At 35.7% G+C, this 15920-nt stretch overlaps 2 protein-coding genes across 2 annotated transcripts; both read right to left on the bottom strand.

Moving 5' to 3' along the window:
• Positions 1 to 3374: 3374 nt before the first annotated feature.
• Positions 3375 to 4519, bottom strand: LOC140020933 (transcription termination factor MTEF1, chloroplastic-like). Its single transcript, XM_072071585.1, has one exon. The coding sequence runs from the start codon at positions 4459 to 4461 to the stop codon at positions 3532 to 3534; it is 930 nt and encodes a 309-aa protein (XP_071927686.1). The 5' UTR covers positions 4462 to 4519; the 3' UTR covers positions 3375 to 3531.
• Positions 4520 to 10274: 5755 nt separating this feature from the next.
• LOC140021512 (expansin-A1) lies at positions 10275 to 12625 on the bottom strand. The gene is made up of 4 exons (XM_072072522.1): positions 12499 to 12625; positions 12202 to 12332; positions 11796 to 12105; positions 10275 to 11200 (listed from the first exon to the last, which is right to left on the bottom strand). Exons 2-4 carry the CDS (start codon positions 12323 to 12325, stop codon positions 10894 to 10896), a joined length of 741 nt encoding a protein of 246 aa, XP_071928623.1. The 5' UTR covers positions 12326 to 12332; positions 12499 to 12625; the 3' UTR covers positions 10275 to 10893.
• Between the last annotated feature and the right edge of the window lie 3295 nt (positions 12626 to 15920).

Here is a 15920-nt window from a genome sequence, read left to right as displayed (position 1 = left end):
ATCATACAGGGAACTGCTCATTTATGTAGCAGTACGTAGTAGGAGGAGTTGATTGAAATGTTAATCCCATCCTTCACCCCGGAGAGACCAACAAGAAAGAAATGGAAATCGAGTCGTCGCTAGCCCTTAAACACGAAAGCGTGAATGTCTAGAGCATTTCAATGTGCTTTGGAGGTGCAAAATGATGATTGCTAGAAGCGTGCTTGGGTACCGTTCATCTGTCTTGTTCTAACTAGGTTGATAATCACCAGGAAAGGTTGCTTGCATGTATTGAGGAGGTCAATAGAAAAGAACAAAATTCTTCTCGAGGAATTTAATGCCATAGGAAAAGGTACCACTGCTCTCCTGAAGAATTAAATTCGCTCCCAGAAATTATTAGTAGCAGAAGAAGCAGAGCAATTCCAATCCAGACTTTCCAGTTGATCATTTCCAAGAAGAAAAGGCATTATATATCAAGTAAATAATCAACCCTTCCACAGCCTCGAGTCAGATTGTTCAAGTCAGTAAGCAAGCAAGCATTACATCATCGCATCAGAATGTCAGATTTCAAACCTAACTGACTTAAGGTTTGTCCTTTCTTGGCATTGGAAGGATGATGAACCACCCCAAACCTTAACTTAAATGGACCTTTATTGAGCACACTCGTACACCTCATGCAATCCCCACCAGCTTCTCTAAGTCTCAATAATTTCACTGGAACATAGGTGGCGTGTCATGCAGTAATTACTTTTGCGAAAACAACAGTTCAAGCTTTGATGCAATTAACAGTAAGAACATGTTTTAAATGATTATCAAATGAAGAAACTAGTACATTATACGGTCCAAGACATACTAAAAGGTTCTTTGGTACAAACAAATGATTTGCACTATTCAGGAAGGGTAAGCTGGACCGTTTAGGTGCATAAGTTATCTTTTCCAAGGCAGGGAACAGATACAAAAACAGAGGTTACACGTACACCAATAACCATTGCAAGAATCCGGTATAAAACTATAAAATCTCAGTCATTGTTGGATATGTTTCATCACTTTTTTCTTTTTAATTTTTACAAGCATCTGCATTCCATCTCATCTTTGCTTTTTCTCATAATTAATTCAAAGGGGTCCTAGTCTCCCAGGTTTTAGATTTTTCTGGCCTCTTGTCAATACATATAAACTTGCCAAGCCCCATCATAAGTTACCCTAAAAATGTACTGGGGCAACGGTAAATGAACTCAACGCTAGCTTTTGGTTGGCCCAGAAGATAGGAAAAAATGTTTCTGCAGAAAAAACAGGGGAAAAACAAGGAAGAGGGGTGATGGTGGGGACATTTAATTTTAGGTGGTCAAATGAGCCGACGAAGACTTGGTGTGGTAAGTAGCAACAATAGAAGATTGCAGTGATAGATAGCCTCAACAGTGGAGAGTTTGGTCTTTGGTCTTTGTTCCCTACAAATGTTTGGGTCAGAATCTCATCACATGCAAATTAAATTTCCCCTATATACGAGTCCTCCATAGTCCCCTTTCTTCTTTCTTGAAGAAAATATAAACCTTGTTGGCTTGTAGAGAATGAATTCTTAAACGGGTAAAGTGACTTGAGGTGACGAAGTTGCAATTGGGCTTTTGGTCCATACTTCTCAGTTCAGTTTCCTCAAAGTACTACTCATCATAGTGTGGGTTCAAGCTCCTCTCAATATGCTTGACTCAGCCCAAACAGACCTTAATATTAGATTCGGAGAGCATCAGGAAGTTCCACCCCACCCCATTACTTTTCAAGATTCCCAGCTGTGAGCTGTAAGGTCCAAACATCAGGTCCCAGTCTTTGTGCAGTCCCAACTGGTTGTTTTAAGTTTACAGCCTCTACAGGACCCAGCACCCAATTTTGGTGATCTTCCACTCAGATCAAAATAGGCTTCGATATAGGCCATCCAATTATCTTACAGTCCAGTGATCTTCCAAAGCCTTCGCTCTAATGATAAAATGTTAATGTACGAGGATTGCCTTTCAATAAACGAAAAACAGCACATGGGTTCTAAGCTTGGATATGAGATCCTAAATTGCTAATCCTTTCGTAATTTTGACTTGCCACTAAGCATCTTGTAAGCCTCTGCAGAATAAATGCTATAACAGAGGAAATACGCAAGGAAACTAATACGAAAATAGGCACATCCTACAGCTAATTCAGTCTAATGTAGGGGAACTAGAGTTGTCGAACTCTTCCAGACGAGTTGCCCAGTAGAGAACTAGCTGTAAGAGTTATCAAGAGGAGAAAATCAACATCGGGGTTAATGACATGGTGAAACGCATAACCCTAAGCTTCAGATAGCTTTGCCGTTTCTATACAAATCAGCAGCTGCATGACAAGCAGGGAATGTAAAGAGAACAGAGAAGTGGAACATTTCCAAAGTGACAATGAGAAAAAGCCTCCACAATGAGTACAATCCTATCATCTCATCTAGTAATCTATCAAGAGCTCAAGTACTCACTGTGCAGCAATCATCAAGTTCTATTAAAAAGTCAATCATCTGCTTGGTGATCTTATATCCTTTTTCTGAGGCACAGATTTCATATCTTCAGTAAAATGAGATCTTATATCCTTTCGCAAAGGATCAGATTGCTGTATATCAAAACAAAGATCCAATCTCAACCCTCACTACACCTGAAGAGGACCTACCAGTAACCATGAAGTGTTTGTAGATGCATAGCCACAAATACAAAGGAACCAAATGACAATGAAACGAGAAGCGGAGTTTGAAACAGCAATTAAATTAGTCAGTCATATGCAGACGCTGAAGACTGATAATATCTAATAGTCTTAGCACCATTAAAGAGTCTGTACTACCATCACTAAAGCTCCACTCTTATACTAAAACAGGATTTTGGTGAATCCAGAATTGCAACGCTACACTTATTGGAAAATAAAAAATTCCAAGCTACAGATTACCAACATTAAGGCCAGGTAAAAAGAAAATGGTGTTAGAACTGAGGACTGTAAGAATATAGAAAGTCAGATTTCTCCAATGTGGCACTGATTTACAAAGACAAACTATTTTGATATTTTGTCGTGTATGTTTTCTAGGAATGAATATATGAGGATTCACAAAAGACTTGAACGCTTGATGCTTGCGCTGAAAGGATCGATGTCTCTCTACCTCACACTCCCTCTCTCATTCTCTCTAAACCGTGGATGGTTATATACCAGCTGTATATTATGGACATTAGCCCTGTATAATATGGACATCGACAATACTCAAAATCTTTATTATAAGCAACCAAAATCATTTCAGCCACTCTAATCTGTCCAATAATGTCCGACCATCCATATAATTACACAATAAGCACAGTAACAAAAGGACCAAAACATTAAGCCAAGCGTATGAATTAGCTATCAAACTCATCTTTTAGGAAAGGAAGACCTTATCTTTTTTGTGTAAACGAACATACAGCTGACTAAAGTGCAAATTTTTAACAAACAATGAACAAAAATATACTTGACATTGGGCTGTCTTCACCAAAATTTACATCTAAACAGAACTGAAAAATCAGAGCCAACTTACTACAACTGCCTTTCCTCTACTAATTCCAACTGCATTTCAATCAACCGGGCATTGAACTCCCCGTCACTCACTGTCAACATCTTTGATAACGGCAATGACAACCCGTGTTCCACCAAAATCCGGTGCCTTTTCTTTATCTTCCCCTCTAAATTAAACGAAAAATACTGCGGGAATCTCTTCAGCTCCTCCAAATCCCCGTTCATTTCCTCCAAGAAATACTCCAATTTCGGCATAAAATTATTCTCTATGCTAAATGTCAACAGCGCAGGTGACCTGATCACCATCTTCGCCACCTCGTTGTACTCAAATCCCAACCCCATCAAGAAATCAATTTTGGGAGTTAAGGTATGATCTACATTGGATACCAATAAAACAGTGGTTTGGCAAGTGATTCTATTGGCGCCAACAAAACCCAATTTTATCAAGAATTCAAGCGCGGGTTTTAACTGACTCTCGACACCACTGACTAACAATCTGGGGCATCTGATTATACATTTACGGATATCGGAATAAGGGATTTCGACGTCGTTTAACAGAAACTCGAAAACAGGGTAAATTTGATTGCTGGGGTCAGCTGTGAGGAGCTGGGGGAACATGTCAAGAATGCGGCCTAGGGCAGACTGCTCTATCCCCATGGAAGAAAGGCAGTGCTCGACGGATTGGAGAGAGGAGAGAGGGGCAGAACGGAGATTTGGATTTTTCTGGAGGACTTTTGTGGGATTGACTTTGAGGGATTCGAGGTAGAGGATTTTCTCCCGGAATTTTAATCCGGAGTCAACTGTTGTGGTGGTGGGGGTGTGGTGGGAGTTGAGGGCTTTTCGGGAAATGAGGGGTTTGGGAGTGGAAATGGGGTTTAAGCCGGTGGTGGAGGAGGAAGAGTAGTGGGGAGATAGGGGCTGAGGAAGAAGCAGCTGCATTCGGAGTATCATCACTGAACTGAACTATTGGCAGTCAAAGGATAGGAGCCGGGTGAAACAAGAGTTTTTTTTTTTTTTTAAATGGTAAAACAAGAGCTTTTAGTGAGCCGAATCGATAGGGATAGCTTTCAACGAGTAATTGGATTCGAATATTAACTAATTATAAATATTGTTTGAATTTGAGTTTATTTGTATAAATATTTGAGTTCAGATTCTAACTCATAAATGAGCCAAATTCGAGCTCAAATTTGATTTTGAAGTTGATCTAATTATATTTTTAATAAATAATACATTATTTAGAATAAGTTTAATTGTACTTATTGATTTTTAAAAAATAAATAATGCTAATGTATGTATAAATACTTTTTTTAGTGAATTACAATATATATTTAATAATATTAAATGTATTTATATTTATTTTCATAATTATATATGTATTCATGAATTATTCGAATGATTCATGAACATGTTTATAATTGATTTGATTATTAAACAAGTATAATATTATGTTTGAAGTCGATTCATTTATTAAACGATCAAACTTTTTTCGAATTCGAACAAGTTAAACACAAACACATTTGCAAATAGTTTGATTCATTAAAAACTCTAGGTAAAATGACATAGCAAATGCTAGGCTTCAACCTGCCAAGATGCAACGGGCGCCCCGTGGCAAATAGGTCCTCGCAAGTTCCATTGGCTGCAAGTTTGCCTCTCCTCCCCACCTTTATTTTTTATTTTTTAGAGTCATTATCACTTTACTTCTTTAAACTATATTACTGTTATCTATTTACTATCCTAATACTATCTTTTATCACTTTAACCTCATAGGTAATTCAACTCAGTATGTTAACAAATTTTGAATAAAAATACCCTTTTATTTTATAGCATTATTACATTATTATTATTATCACTACTTTATCCCTTTAAATTATAGTGATACAATCAATTTATACCATAACATTATTTTCTAGGTATTTTACCCCACCGTTAACCTAACTAATATATTCAAAAAAATTTTAATCTATTTACCTTTTTTTATATATATAATTAAAAATAAAAAATTGGAATGATTATTCTTCCTTTTTTTCACTTTAAGTGTTCCAAAAGCATAAAAATAAAAGAATTTTCCAAATTAGGAAAAGAAAAAGAGATAGAAGAGAAGGAAATAGAAAATTACATTTTGCAAAGAAAGAAAATAAGTATGAATATAATATTATCATATTACTTTAACATCGTTGGGATTAGGATTGGAATTTGAAGGTACATAAAAACGTAAAGTAATTTTAAAATAAAAAAAATTGAATTCTTTTTATTTGTACTATTTTTTAAAAAAAAAAAGAATTGAGCTCTCTCTCTCTCTCCCCCTTCTATATTTCTATTTTTTTCATTATTAATAGAAAGAGATTAATGTTTTGAATTTGCTTTCTTGATTCTAAAAAGAAAAACTAAAAAGAAGAAAAGTCACTCTAAATTTTTTACTATTTTTATTGTACAAGGAGGAGGGTACTTTCTTCTAAAATTCTTTAACTTGCTAAATTGGTTTAACGGTGGAATAAATTGCATAAAAAATAACTCTAGAATGTAAGTTGATAATAATGCTATAATATATGCGGGAAATGTGATAACAATTTTAAGGGTTAAATATGTATTCTCAATTGAATTAATAAATTTCATTAAATTTAACCATTAGTCTTGAAAGTAAAGTAAGGGAGATGTAACGTTAAGGGAGTAATTAATAATGAAATCAAATATAAAGTGATAATGACCATTTTTCTTTTACCCCTTCCTGCCCCTTCTCATTCCCTCCCAGTCCGACTAGGAAAATAGTACTCACATGAATGATGCAGGATAGCTTCACCGGAATTGGGCACCGGTGTAAGTCTGCCCACAGGACCAGCCAGCAGCGGCAACATCGTAGAACACCGTGGCCATCACTTTGAAGTGACCTTAAATGAGTGGCTTTTGCCATTAAGATAGGTGTTGCTTTGCCAATTTTCGGCCCAGTCTCTTGACGTATGTTTTGGACTCTTTGATTGCCACCGAATGGCCCAGTATAGAATTTAAAAAGAAATTGTCTGGCCTTGTGGGTTGTAAGTCTATGATTGCATAATACAGCTGTTAAAATTAGTCTTAATTTGTGGAAGGTTGACAATAATTTGCAAAAATTGGCTCTTTAATTTCTCATTGATAATTTTTGGATACCAAAATGTTTTCTAAATAGTAATATTTTGCTTGCATCATAAATACGTTTTTCAATTACTCTTTTATATTTTTAACTACATTTTTATCTTAAGTACATCAGATGATGATAAAAAGTATCAATGTAGTATACTATTGCAAATAGCTTCTTCACATAATCTTTTGAAAAGCTTTGTGCTATTGTAGTGATTTTTATAACACAGTTTTTAAGAACCCAGTGAAAGTTTGCATCTGAATGCAACAAGTCAAGTCCGTGTAAAAATGTTTTGATATGAATCAAGTACCAAACCATTAGCAACTTTAGAAATGGTCTTTAAAAAAAAGACTCACTTTTTATTTATTTTTTTGAAATAGGTTGCTAATATTACAAAATGTTAAAAGTAGAGAAAGTAAGTGGTATTTTTTAAAGTTAAAGTGCGCTAAGTGAAAACTATTAGAAACCTCAATAGAGGTTTTCTGAAATTATACCTAAGAAAAAGGGTTAAAACACTAGCATGTGCCGGTGTAGAAAATTAGGAAAATTTCGAAATATGTTTCAATAGGAGATTATTTGAAATAATTACTATAACACTTTTTATGATATAACATGTGTGAGATAAAATAGTTGTTAAAAAAATTAAAAATTAATTAAGAATTATAATCCCTCTATCTCACTTTGATATGCTTGATTTCCCTTTTCATCCATCCAAAATTATAATCCACTTTCTAAAATATAGTTAATTTTAAATTTCTCTAAAATACCCTTATTTAATGTAAATTATTATTGAGTATCACCTAACTTTAAACTTTTAGGAAGATAGTAAGTTACATTTATTCTTCCAACAAAGTTAATTAATTTTTTTTAAAAATTATGTGAAAAAAATCAGAACTATGAAAATGGGACGAATGTAGTAATTACGACGCCTTGTTTGGACACCGGTAATAACTAACTAGAGAATTAAAAATTAGATAGTCGCATAGTACCAACTACCAAGTAGTAGTCGCACCAGTAGAAGGCAATCAGGCATAGCTTTAACCAAGAGCGAGAAGCCATGGTGGGTTATAGCTTATTTGGGGGCTCGAAGATGAAGCCTTGAGCAAGGAGAATTTGCTTGTGTGGCAAAAGAGTTGCGTCCGAGGCAGAGAGCATGTTATAGTCACGGGACTCTAGATTGTGGAGAAAGTTTTCTTACATATGATGATATGACAGACTGATCAAACTGTTCGTAGAGAAAATCAGAAAAGTGAGACGAAAAGTCTGAGGTTTGACTAGTCATTGTCAGGCTTAGGACATGGGCTTTCCCGCCGGAGTCCGAGACCCACACCTCATTTCCCGCCCGTTTTCTCCACCCGAGTTTGTTATTAGCTTTGGAGTTTGGACTCTTTGAGCTTTGAGGATCCTTTGCTTTTCCCCAAAATTCATTTCAATTTAAAGCCATCTTTGACGTTCAAACTTCGAAGGAAGTGAACGTGAAACTACTGTTTTCTTACATTTTCTTACAGAAGTAAGCATATTTTTATCACTGGCCATTTGGTCCGGTGGTCATCACCATTAAAGGTGATGCTGGAGGTCAGGGGTTCAATCCCTGCCTCCCACAAATTTATCACAATTTGTGACGGTCTTAATTGACCTTCATCGATAGAGTCTGTACTCACATCGAACCCCCTCCCCTTCCCCTTAGACTAGGCTAGATTAAGTTATAGAACATCTATCGTTTCGAAAAAAAAAAAAAAAGCATATTTTTACAAATAAACCTAATCCCCACAGTAACTTCAAAAGCCGGCAACTTTTGAAGTCCTGCGAGGGACTTATCTACCCAAACACCCCAACCCCCCAAGCCGATGTGGGATAAAAAACCCCACAGGGTGCCCTGCTGCTAAGAAGTAACTACCCCCAAATCCCTGAGAATGAGTTTTCTGTTTTCTTATATTTTCTTACAGAAATAAGCATGTTTTTGCAAATAAACCTAATCCCCACAGTAACTTTAAAAGCCGGCAACTTTTGAAGTCCTGCGAGGGACTTATTTATCCAAACACCCCAACCCCCAAGCCGACGTGGGATAGAAAACCCCACAGGGTGAACGTGAAACTACTAGAACATGACTTTTGATTTAAACAGGTATAGTACTTTAAACGATTCCAGATGATTGAAATTTTGGTTAACGTGGGTCTCTAGGTTGAACTTGAAGGATGAATTTTTTCTTTTTACAATTTCAATTTTTTCTAATCATTTTCACCTGAAGTGTCCTTAGAAATCTTCAATGATTCTTTTGACACACTTGTTATATATTGGACGCAATCAAAAAAGTGTTATAATAATTTTTTTAATAAAAAATTATTTGAAAAACTACAATCCAAATGAGTTTTTAATTGTTACTATCAAAGAGTCACGTCAAGACAACCACGACATGATTCGTTAAGAGAATAGCTAGAGATAATTTGTCTCACGGAAAGTGGAGGTTTTAAGTTCTAATTTTCGGATGCCCTTTCTACTTTTTAAATTCCAACCATTCCCTATTAGAAAAACATATAGAAAAAAAAAGATATAATGTGTCTTCCCTTTCATTAATTGAAATTACAACTACAATATATAAATTAAAGTAAAGTTATTGTTGGTTTTATAATTTATGGCCCAAGTATCACAAGTTTTGAGTTCCTATTATGTGCAAGTATCAATTAGCTGTAGTCTTGCATTAGTGTTGCCTATTAGTCTTAATTTCATCACTGTAACTAAATTCTAGTCTTGTAGTATGGTCAAAAGACTAGAATTTCATCACTGGTCCGCCCAAGTGCCCAACCACCAAAAATCCCTCAACCCCCGATTTGAGTTTGGGTGGGAAGGCAGAGAATCTTGCAGCGTGACCACGAGGATCTTTGTCTACTAAACTTTTTCTGCAATTCCATTTCCAAGTTTTGTGGAGTTGGGGATGCTTTTGGATTCTAAATGATAGTAAAAAATTGAAAGCAAACTTACATAGTACCAATCAATTTTTTGATTCTTTTTCTTTGGCGATTTCCATTTATAAGAAAACAAGAGTGAAGTCCACTTCCGAAACCGGTCAACATTAACTAAGAAAAAAGTTTGATTCTGAGCAAATTTTATGGAGTATATTATCTCATTATTATTATTAATTTTCCTTTGGGCAAATGGTTGCAGACATTCTCCACGGTAAAATTGGTTTAGGGCAGGCAGTAAATCTTTTTTATTCTTGTAGTTCATTGAAACGGACAAGTATCAGAGGTCGAGACAACGATGTATCGAAGTGAAATGCTGCCGCAAATTGTACAGTCATGTGAAGAAAGGATTATAATCGACAAGTTATTTTCGTCAAATTGAATTTTGCTGAGACAATTAAAGAACAGAACTGTTCAGCACTACTAGTCGAGAATAAAAACTAAAAATATCATCAGCACTTGAGACAGATCATGTTGTAGGAGGAATTGATTCTGCATCAAAAGCCATGGTCTGGTCACTGGTTTAGTACACAATTTACTAGTCGGCGAATTTAGCATTACACATGATGGTTCTTGTCTTCCAAACGTTTTGTGTTTTTTTTTTTCGGAGTCTAAACCATGTGAGATGGGACTAATTTCATCAAAAGAATGAACCTAAATCAATCCATCACTTTGGGATGGTACGAAAGAAGTTGTCGGTAGAAATTAAAACACTCCTTCATTGATATTCAAATCGGATTTACAATTGCACTTCCATAGAAATTAACCACCACATGGTACAACTCCGGCTGGATGCTGAAGAAGAAGATCAAATCCCAACTAGACAAAGATATAATAACCCCCCCCAAAAAAAAAAAAAAAAAAGCACATACTAAAGGCGGGTGGTTATAGTCCACCTCTGCCCAATCATCTTCTTCTTCTGCCTCATAACGGACCGAAGGAAAAAAAAAAAAAACTAAAGACCCCAAGAAGTTTTAAGGTCTCCAAAACGGACACCCCACAAAATGGGAGAGGGACAATCTTAAAATATGCCCTCCTCATTTCCCCCCTGTAGGGCCAATACCCTGCCTAAAATATAGTGGAGTACTACTTATCTTCCCTCAATTATACTATACTAATAAGTCGTCAAGGCAACTTGAGACGGATCCCTATTGCCTAGTGAAATGAAAAATTGAAAAGAAAAATAGTCACAATACTAATACTAGTGACCAGTGACCACATAAAGTATATCAAGCCCCCCTACCAAATCATAGTAATAGCTAAAAAAAAAAAAAAAAGAGGAGTATTAAATGAAGCAGGAGCGGGAGAGCTTCAGCGGAATTGGGCACCGGTGTAAGTCTGCCCAAAGGACCAACCAGCAGGGGCAGCGTTGTAGGACACTACGCTGCGGCCATCACTTGTGGTGACCTTAAATGAGAGGCTCTGCCCGTTAAGATAGGAGTTGCTCTGCCAGTTTTGACCCCAGTTTCTTGACATTTGCTGCCAGCCAGTTCTGGACCCTTTGATTGCCACCGAATGGACGTCACCAGCACCACCAACATTGGTGACCAACACCAAGTTGAAGTAGGAATGACCGTTTATTGTGAACCTTATGCCTCCCCTTCTCCTGCAGGGCACCCTACACATAAAAAAACCAAAAAAAAAACCCATTAAAAGAAGGCAGGAGAGAAATACCATTAAAGAAGTGAAGAATCAAATTGATGAGAACAAGAAGATCCGGATTCACATTCAAGTCCGAGAATCAAGTTTCGTGTCGATCACCATCGATCCGGGGCTTGTTAATGCGAATTTCGTTCCGTTTCGTCAACAGGGTTCATATCATATCACAAATACTAGTCTACTACTGTCAATTTCTCCATTAGTAGAAGGTTTTACCACAGCCCATGTGACTGTCATAGGAAAGAATGCTTAAATACTACAAACTGTACAAGTCCTCGTGGTCATTCATTATAGTGATGGGAACATCACAAGAAAATAGACGCAAGAATTTATTACCGTATGGTCCTACCATCCATTTCTAAACAACGTAACCACTAGATTTAAGTCCAAAACCTTTCAGGTTTGCCGTTTTACTACAACTTTTTACCAGTCAGTCAAGTGAGTGAGTAGCATGGATGAGGCCCATGTGGTAGCCAAGTTACAAAATTCTCCTCGGTCAAAAAGTTTTTTCAATGGAAAAAATTCATAAATTTGAAGAATTTTGCTTAGCATACCTTCTATAAGCAACAGGGACAATTCCAGCTCTGTATTGAGCCATGCGCTGGAAAACGGGCTGGGAGAGGTCAAAGTGCTGCAGGGGAGGGTTGCACCATCCCCCTGCATTGTTAGGCAGGGCATTGTTTGGAGGACAGAAATTGGTGGCTGTGACCAGAATGGCACCGGGCAAGCAATATTTAGAATTCACACATCTAATCTCAAAGCAAGATCCACAGCTCAACCCATTGTTGAACAGAGCTGTACTCAGTGCTGCAGTGTTTGTACCATACCCCTGGCTATACAAGTTTCCATAGCCACAAGCCCCACCTGTGTGCACAAGAACCGGAAAAAAATTATCAAGATCTGTGGAAATCCTCTTAACATGCAGGCCAGAAGAAGGCAAGTTTCTAAACCGGTGCATACCCATTGTTCCAGAAGCATCGCCCCCTCCATAAAAGGTGGCATGAGCATTAATCCACCCTCCGTATCCGTGAACACTGCTGACCATTGCAAGAAGTCCAACCAACAAAAACCCAGTAGCAGCCATTTTGATTCTGCAGATCAAAAAACAAAATTTAGCTATTAGAATTTAACATTTTGCTTGCCAAAGCCAAAAAAATTACAACAATTGCAAATGTAGCATATTATTTCTCAGCTCATCTGATCTGAACATTGCGAGAATTATATTAAAAAACGAGAATGTAGCAGAAAGATACATACTTGGCAATTGAGCAGAGAGAAAGAAGGAAGCGGAGAGAGTTTGTGAAGAAGAGAATGGAGACGGTGGTGGGAAGAAAATGGGTGTTGGAGAGGGGTTTAAATAGGAGTTTAGAGATGGGCTGCTGGTTCTGTAAGCTACGGTAAGGTAACAACTAACTGACACTTTTTTCTTTTTTTTTGGGGCTGGGGACCAGCAACTGTTTAGGTACATAACCTCCCGCAAAAAAAAAATGGAAGAGAAAGATAAAGAAATTGTATACTACTATTTTTTGTTTTTTAAACAATCGTCATTAGTCTATTCTATATTTATTCGTACTTTTATTTTAATTTATTTTAAGAGGAGAATTCAACTAGGTCAATTGAGGACTGGCAAAAATTGAACTTCAATTAAATCAAATAAATGCATTACACACGCGTACAAATTTTAAACCATTTAAATATCAAGCCACATATAATGAAGGTTTGATGGTACAATAAAGGCAATTTCAAAAAGGGTAGGAGTGAGGGGGTGGTTTTTATTGTTAGAAAGCGTGTGGTTTTGGTGCTTTGTGGATGGGAAATTTGACAAAAGCAAGTGGGGCCTTGGGTGGATTTTCCTCTTTTTGAATTTTGAGAATTCAAAAAACATATTCCATTCTCAGCACATGCAAGCTGACTACACTCAGAGCAACGACCATTTGCCGCAGAGACCCAGCCCCCCTTTTCTCTCTTTTGTTCTTTTATGATATGATTTCTTCCTTGCTTTTTTCTTTTTTCTTTTTTCTTTTTTGGCCCCGGCTGTATTTGTTTATCTTAACCCTAATTAAAAATTGGAGTAATTAATTTTTTAACTGAACTTCAATTAAGGAGATTTTAGTTTGCCCTTTCTTTCTCGTGGATAACAATGAAAATGTAACATGGCAGGCGACAAGAACTAACAAATGATTTTAGGCCCTTCGAAATTAATTTTGTTTTACTATTGACTGAGGCCTAGTTTAACAATTTATTTATCTAACTTTCTTATTCTTCATCGCATTTTACTAACAGGGTAATAATCTCGACTGTACTCGATTACGCCTACGTGTTATTATGCTAAGCAATTCAGTAGTTTAGAAGAATCTTTTGTGAAATTGAGAGAACAAGGATTGAGAACAACCCAAAAAAAAAAAAAGAATAAAGCAAAAGAAAAAAACAAATTGAATTGAATGCTACAGCTGCTTGACACATGTAAAGCAATTCTGGATATTGGAGATACCATCACTCTATCGACGGAGAAAAAAAAAAAGTATCCCAAAAAGTGGCTATTTTTCCAATAAAAGAGAGACACAAAAAGATTTTCTAGTAAATGCAGCATAAATAAGCTCGGGCAACACCATCCACTCCATTAATTTCAATTTGCTTTATGGTTCAGCCGATTTATTACGGCCGGTAGAATACAGGATCAACGAATCGGATACGATATCTGCTGTGATAAAGAGAAATTAATGAAAAGTACCTGCATGATTTAAAACATATTGAGAAAAATAATTCCTCTCATTTAATATCCAAATGCACAAAAGTCTGCAGAGCACCAGACCTTCACTCTTCTCAACTGTGACCTCTCAAATTCCCATGCCCCCTATTTTGGTTACTCTTAGTGTTAGTTAAAGGCCGGGCTAAGAGCAAGTGGGGAGGGCTTAGTTTAGTTTCATTCTTTCGTGGCTACTTCATTATTGGAGTGCAGGGATTCAAAATCATAATTCATACTAGTATCTATAATTTTCAACTGATTACTGAAAACATATACTAGATTAAGAGTTATTGCACATGGTATTTTGTTAATTTGTGATTGATATTAGGATTAAAAGATGAACCAAATTACTTGATAGTCTGAGTGGAGTTTGGATTGATAAGAAGAACTCGTTCGAGTTTTGTTTGTGAGCTGGTCAAATCAAGAATTGTCTAGTCAATGAAGTTGGGCCAGCTCAAACTCAGATTCGCTCGACTTGAGAAAAAACTTGATAAACCTAATCTTTCATTGAGTGTGCGTTGAATTTGGACCTAAATATTAAGTCTTAATTAAATATGAGCCGAGTTTGCGCCTTATTAGATCCAACCCTTTAATCCGAATGTGTGTATATATATATATAACTATGCATAATATATGCCTATGTATATATAATACTAATGCTAATACTTTATACTTATGAGTTATGTATCAAAATATATTAATACATATAAGAAATATTAAATATACAAAATTATGTCAAAATATTCAAAAAGACAAATCTTAGTACAAGCAAATTAATGACTTTTGAAGATGTTTTGATTGTTGATTATGCTTTATTACTATTTTCCATGTACTTTGAACTAATTTGATACATTATTTTTGAAAAATTCTTGGTTTATATACTTTTTAACAAACTATTTTTAAATTATGTATAGTTTTAATGTTGCAACCTGTGGATGTTAAATTAGCTCTAGAACTTACTAGTTATAGTAATTATATTAAAGAAATTAAGGAACAATAAGTGAATTTATGTTAAACTCGAAATAGACTCACAACTCGAATATTTTGTGAACTGAGTATGAGTTTCACATTTATTAATTCGAAACTCATAATTTGAATTTGGAAAGTGGTACTAATTATATTAGCCGAGTTTGGACTTGTTAAATTTCACCTCAGATGACCCAATTAATAGGTTTAGTCAAATCAAAATTAAGCAACATTTTATGTTAGATCGTAATATTTAAACTCGATAAAAAAGGTCGCTCGAGTTCAATTTGATAAATAAACAAATCATACCTGAAGAAAATTTCAAATTCGTTAAAATAATCAAACAAACTTGAATAGCACGGCATTCGATTTAATTAGACTCGTTTACACCTTTAATTGGCGTATAACCGGTTCACTACATTCTATAAATTATATATATATATATATATATATATATATATATATATATATATATATATATATATATACACATTTCCTACTGGTTTTGCAGGCTTATAGAGAAAATGGTGCTGGATTTGGATTTTGTTCTCTAAATTTAAGTACTCTGTCCACCGAACATTTCTTATCGCAAGTCCAGGTAATTTTAGTGAAAATTAACTTCGAGTACTACTTTATTTTGGGGTTTAATCATTTGAAAATATAGGTGGAAAAAAATTGATATGTAGGAGATGTTGATGAAAATGAAATGCAAATACTGAAGATATATATATCCGCGGTCCCTATAAAAGGAATAGGAATACGGTGCACACCATAAGTGATTCTTTACTGTTCAATAAGTTTGTACGCAAATTTTGCATGGCATGGATATTTTTTCTTGGTTTAAGTTGTAACATCAAGACGTGACATTGGAATCTTACCCAGCAAATAAATGTGAAATTGCATTGAAATACTGAATATGGAGTAAGTTTTTTTTTTTTTTTTGGGATTAACTACGTGGAGTAATTTT

The sequence above is a fragment of the Coffea arabica genome, chromosome 11e, assembly GCF_036785885.1.
Source record: "Coffea arabica cultivar ET-39 chromosome 11e, Coffea Arabica ET-39 HiFi, whole genome shotgun sequence".
Taxonomy (NCBI): domain Eukaryota; kingdom Viridiplantae; phylum Streptophyta; class Magnoliopsida; order Gentianales; family Rubiaceae; genus Coffea; species Coffea arabica.
The sequence above is the reverse complement of the archived record's forward strand: the minus strand, read 5'-3'. Positions and strand labels throughout refer to the sequence as shown.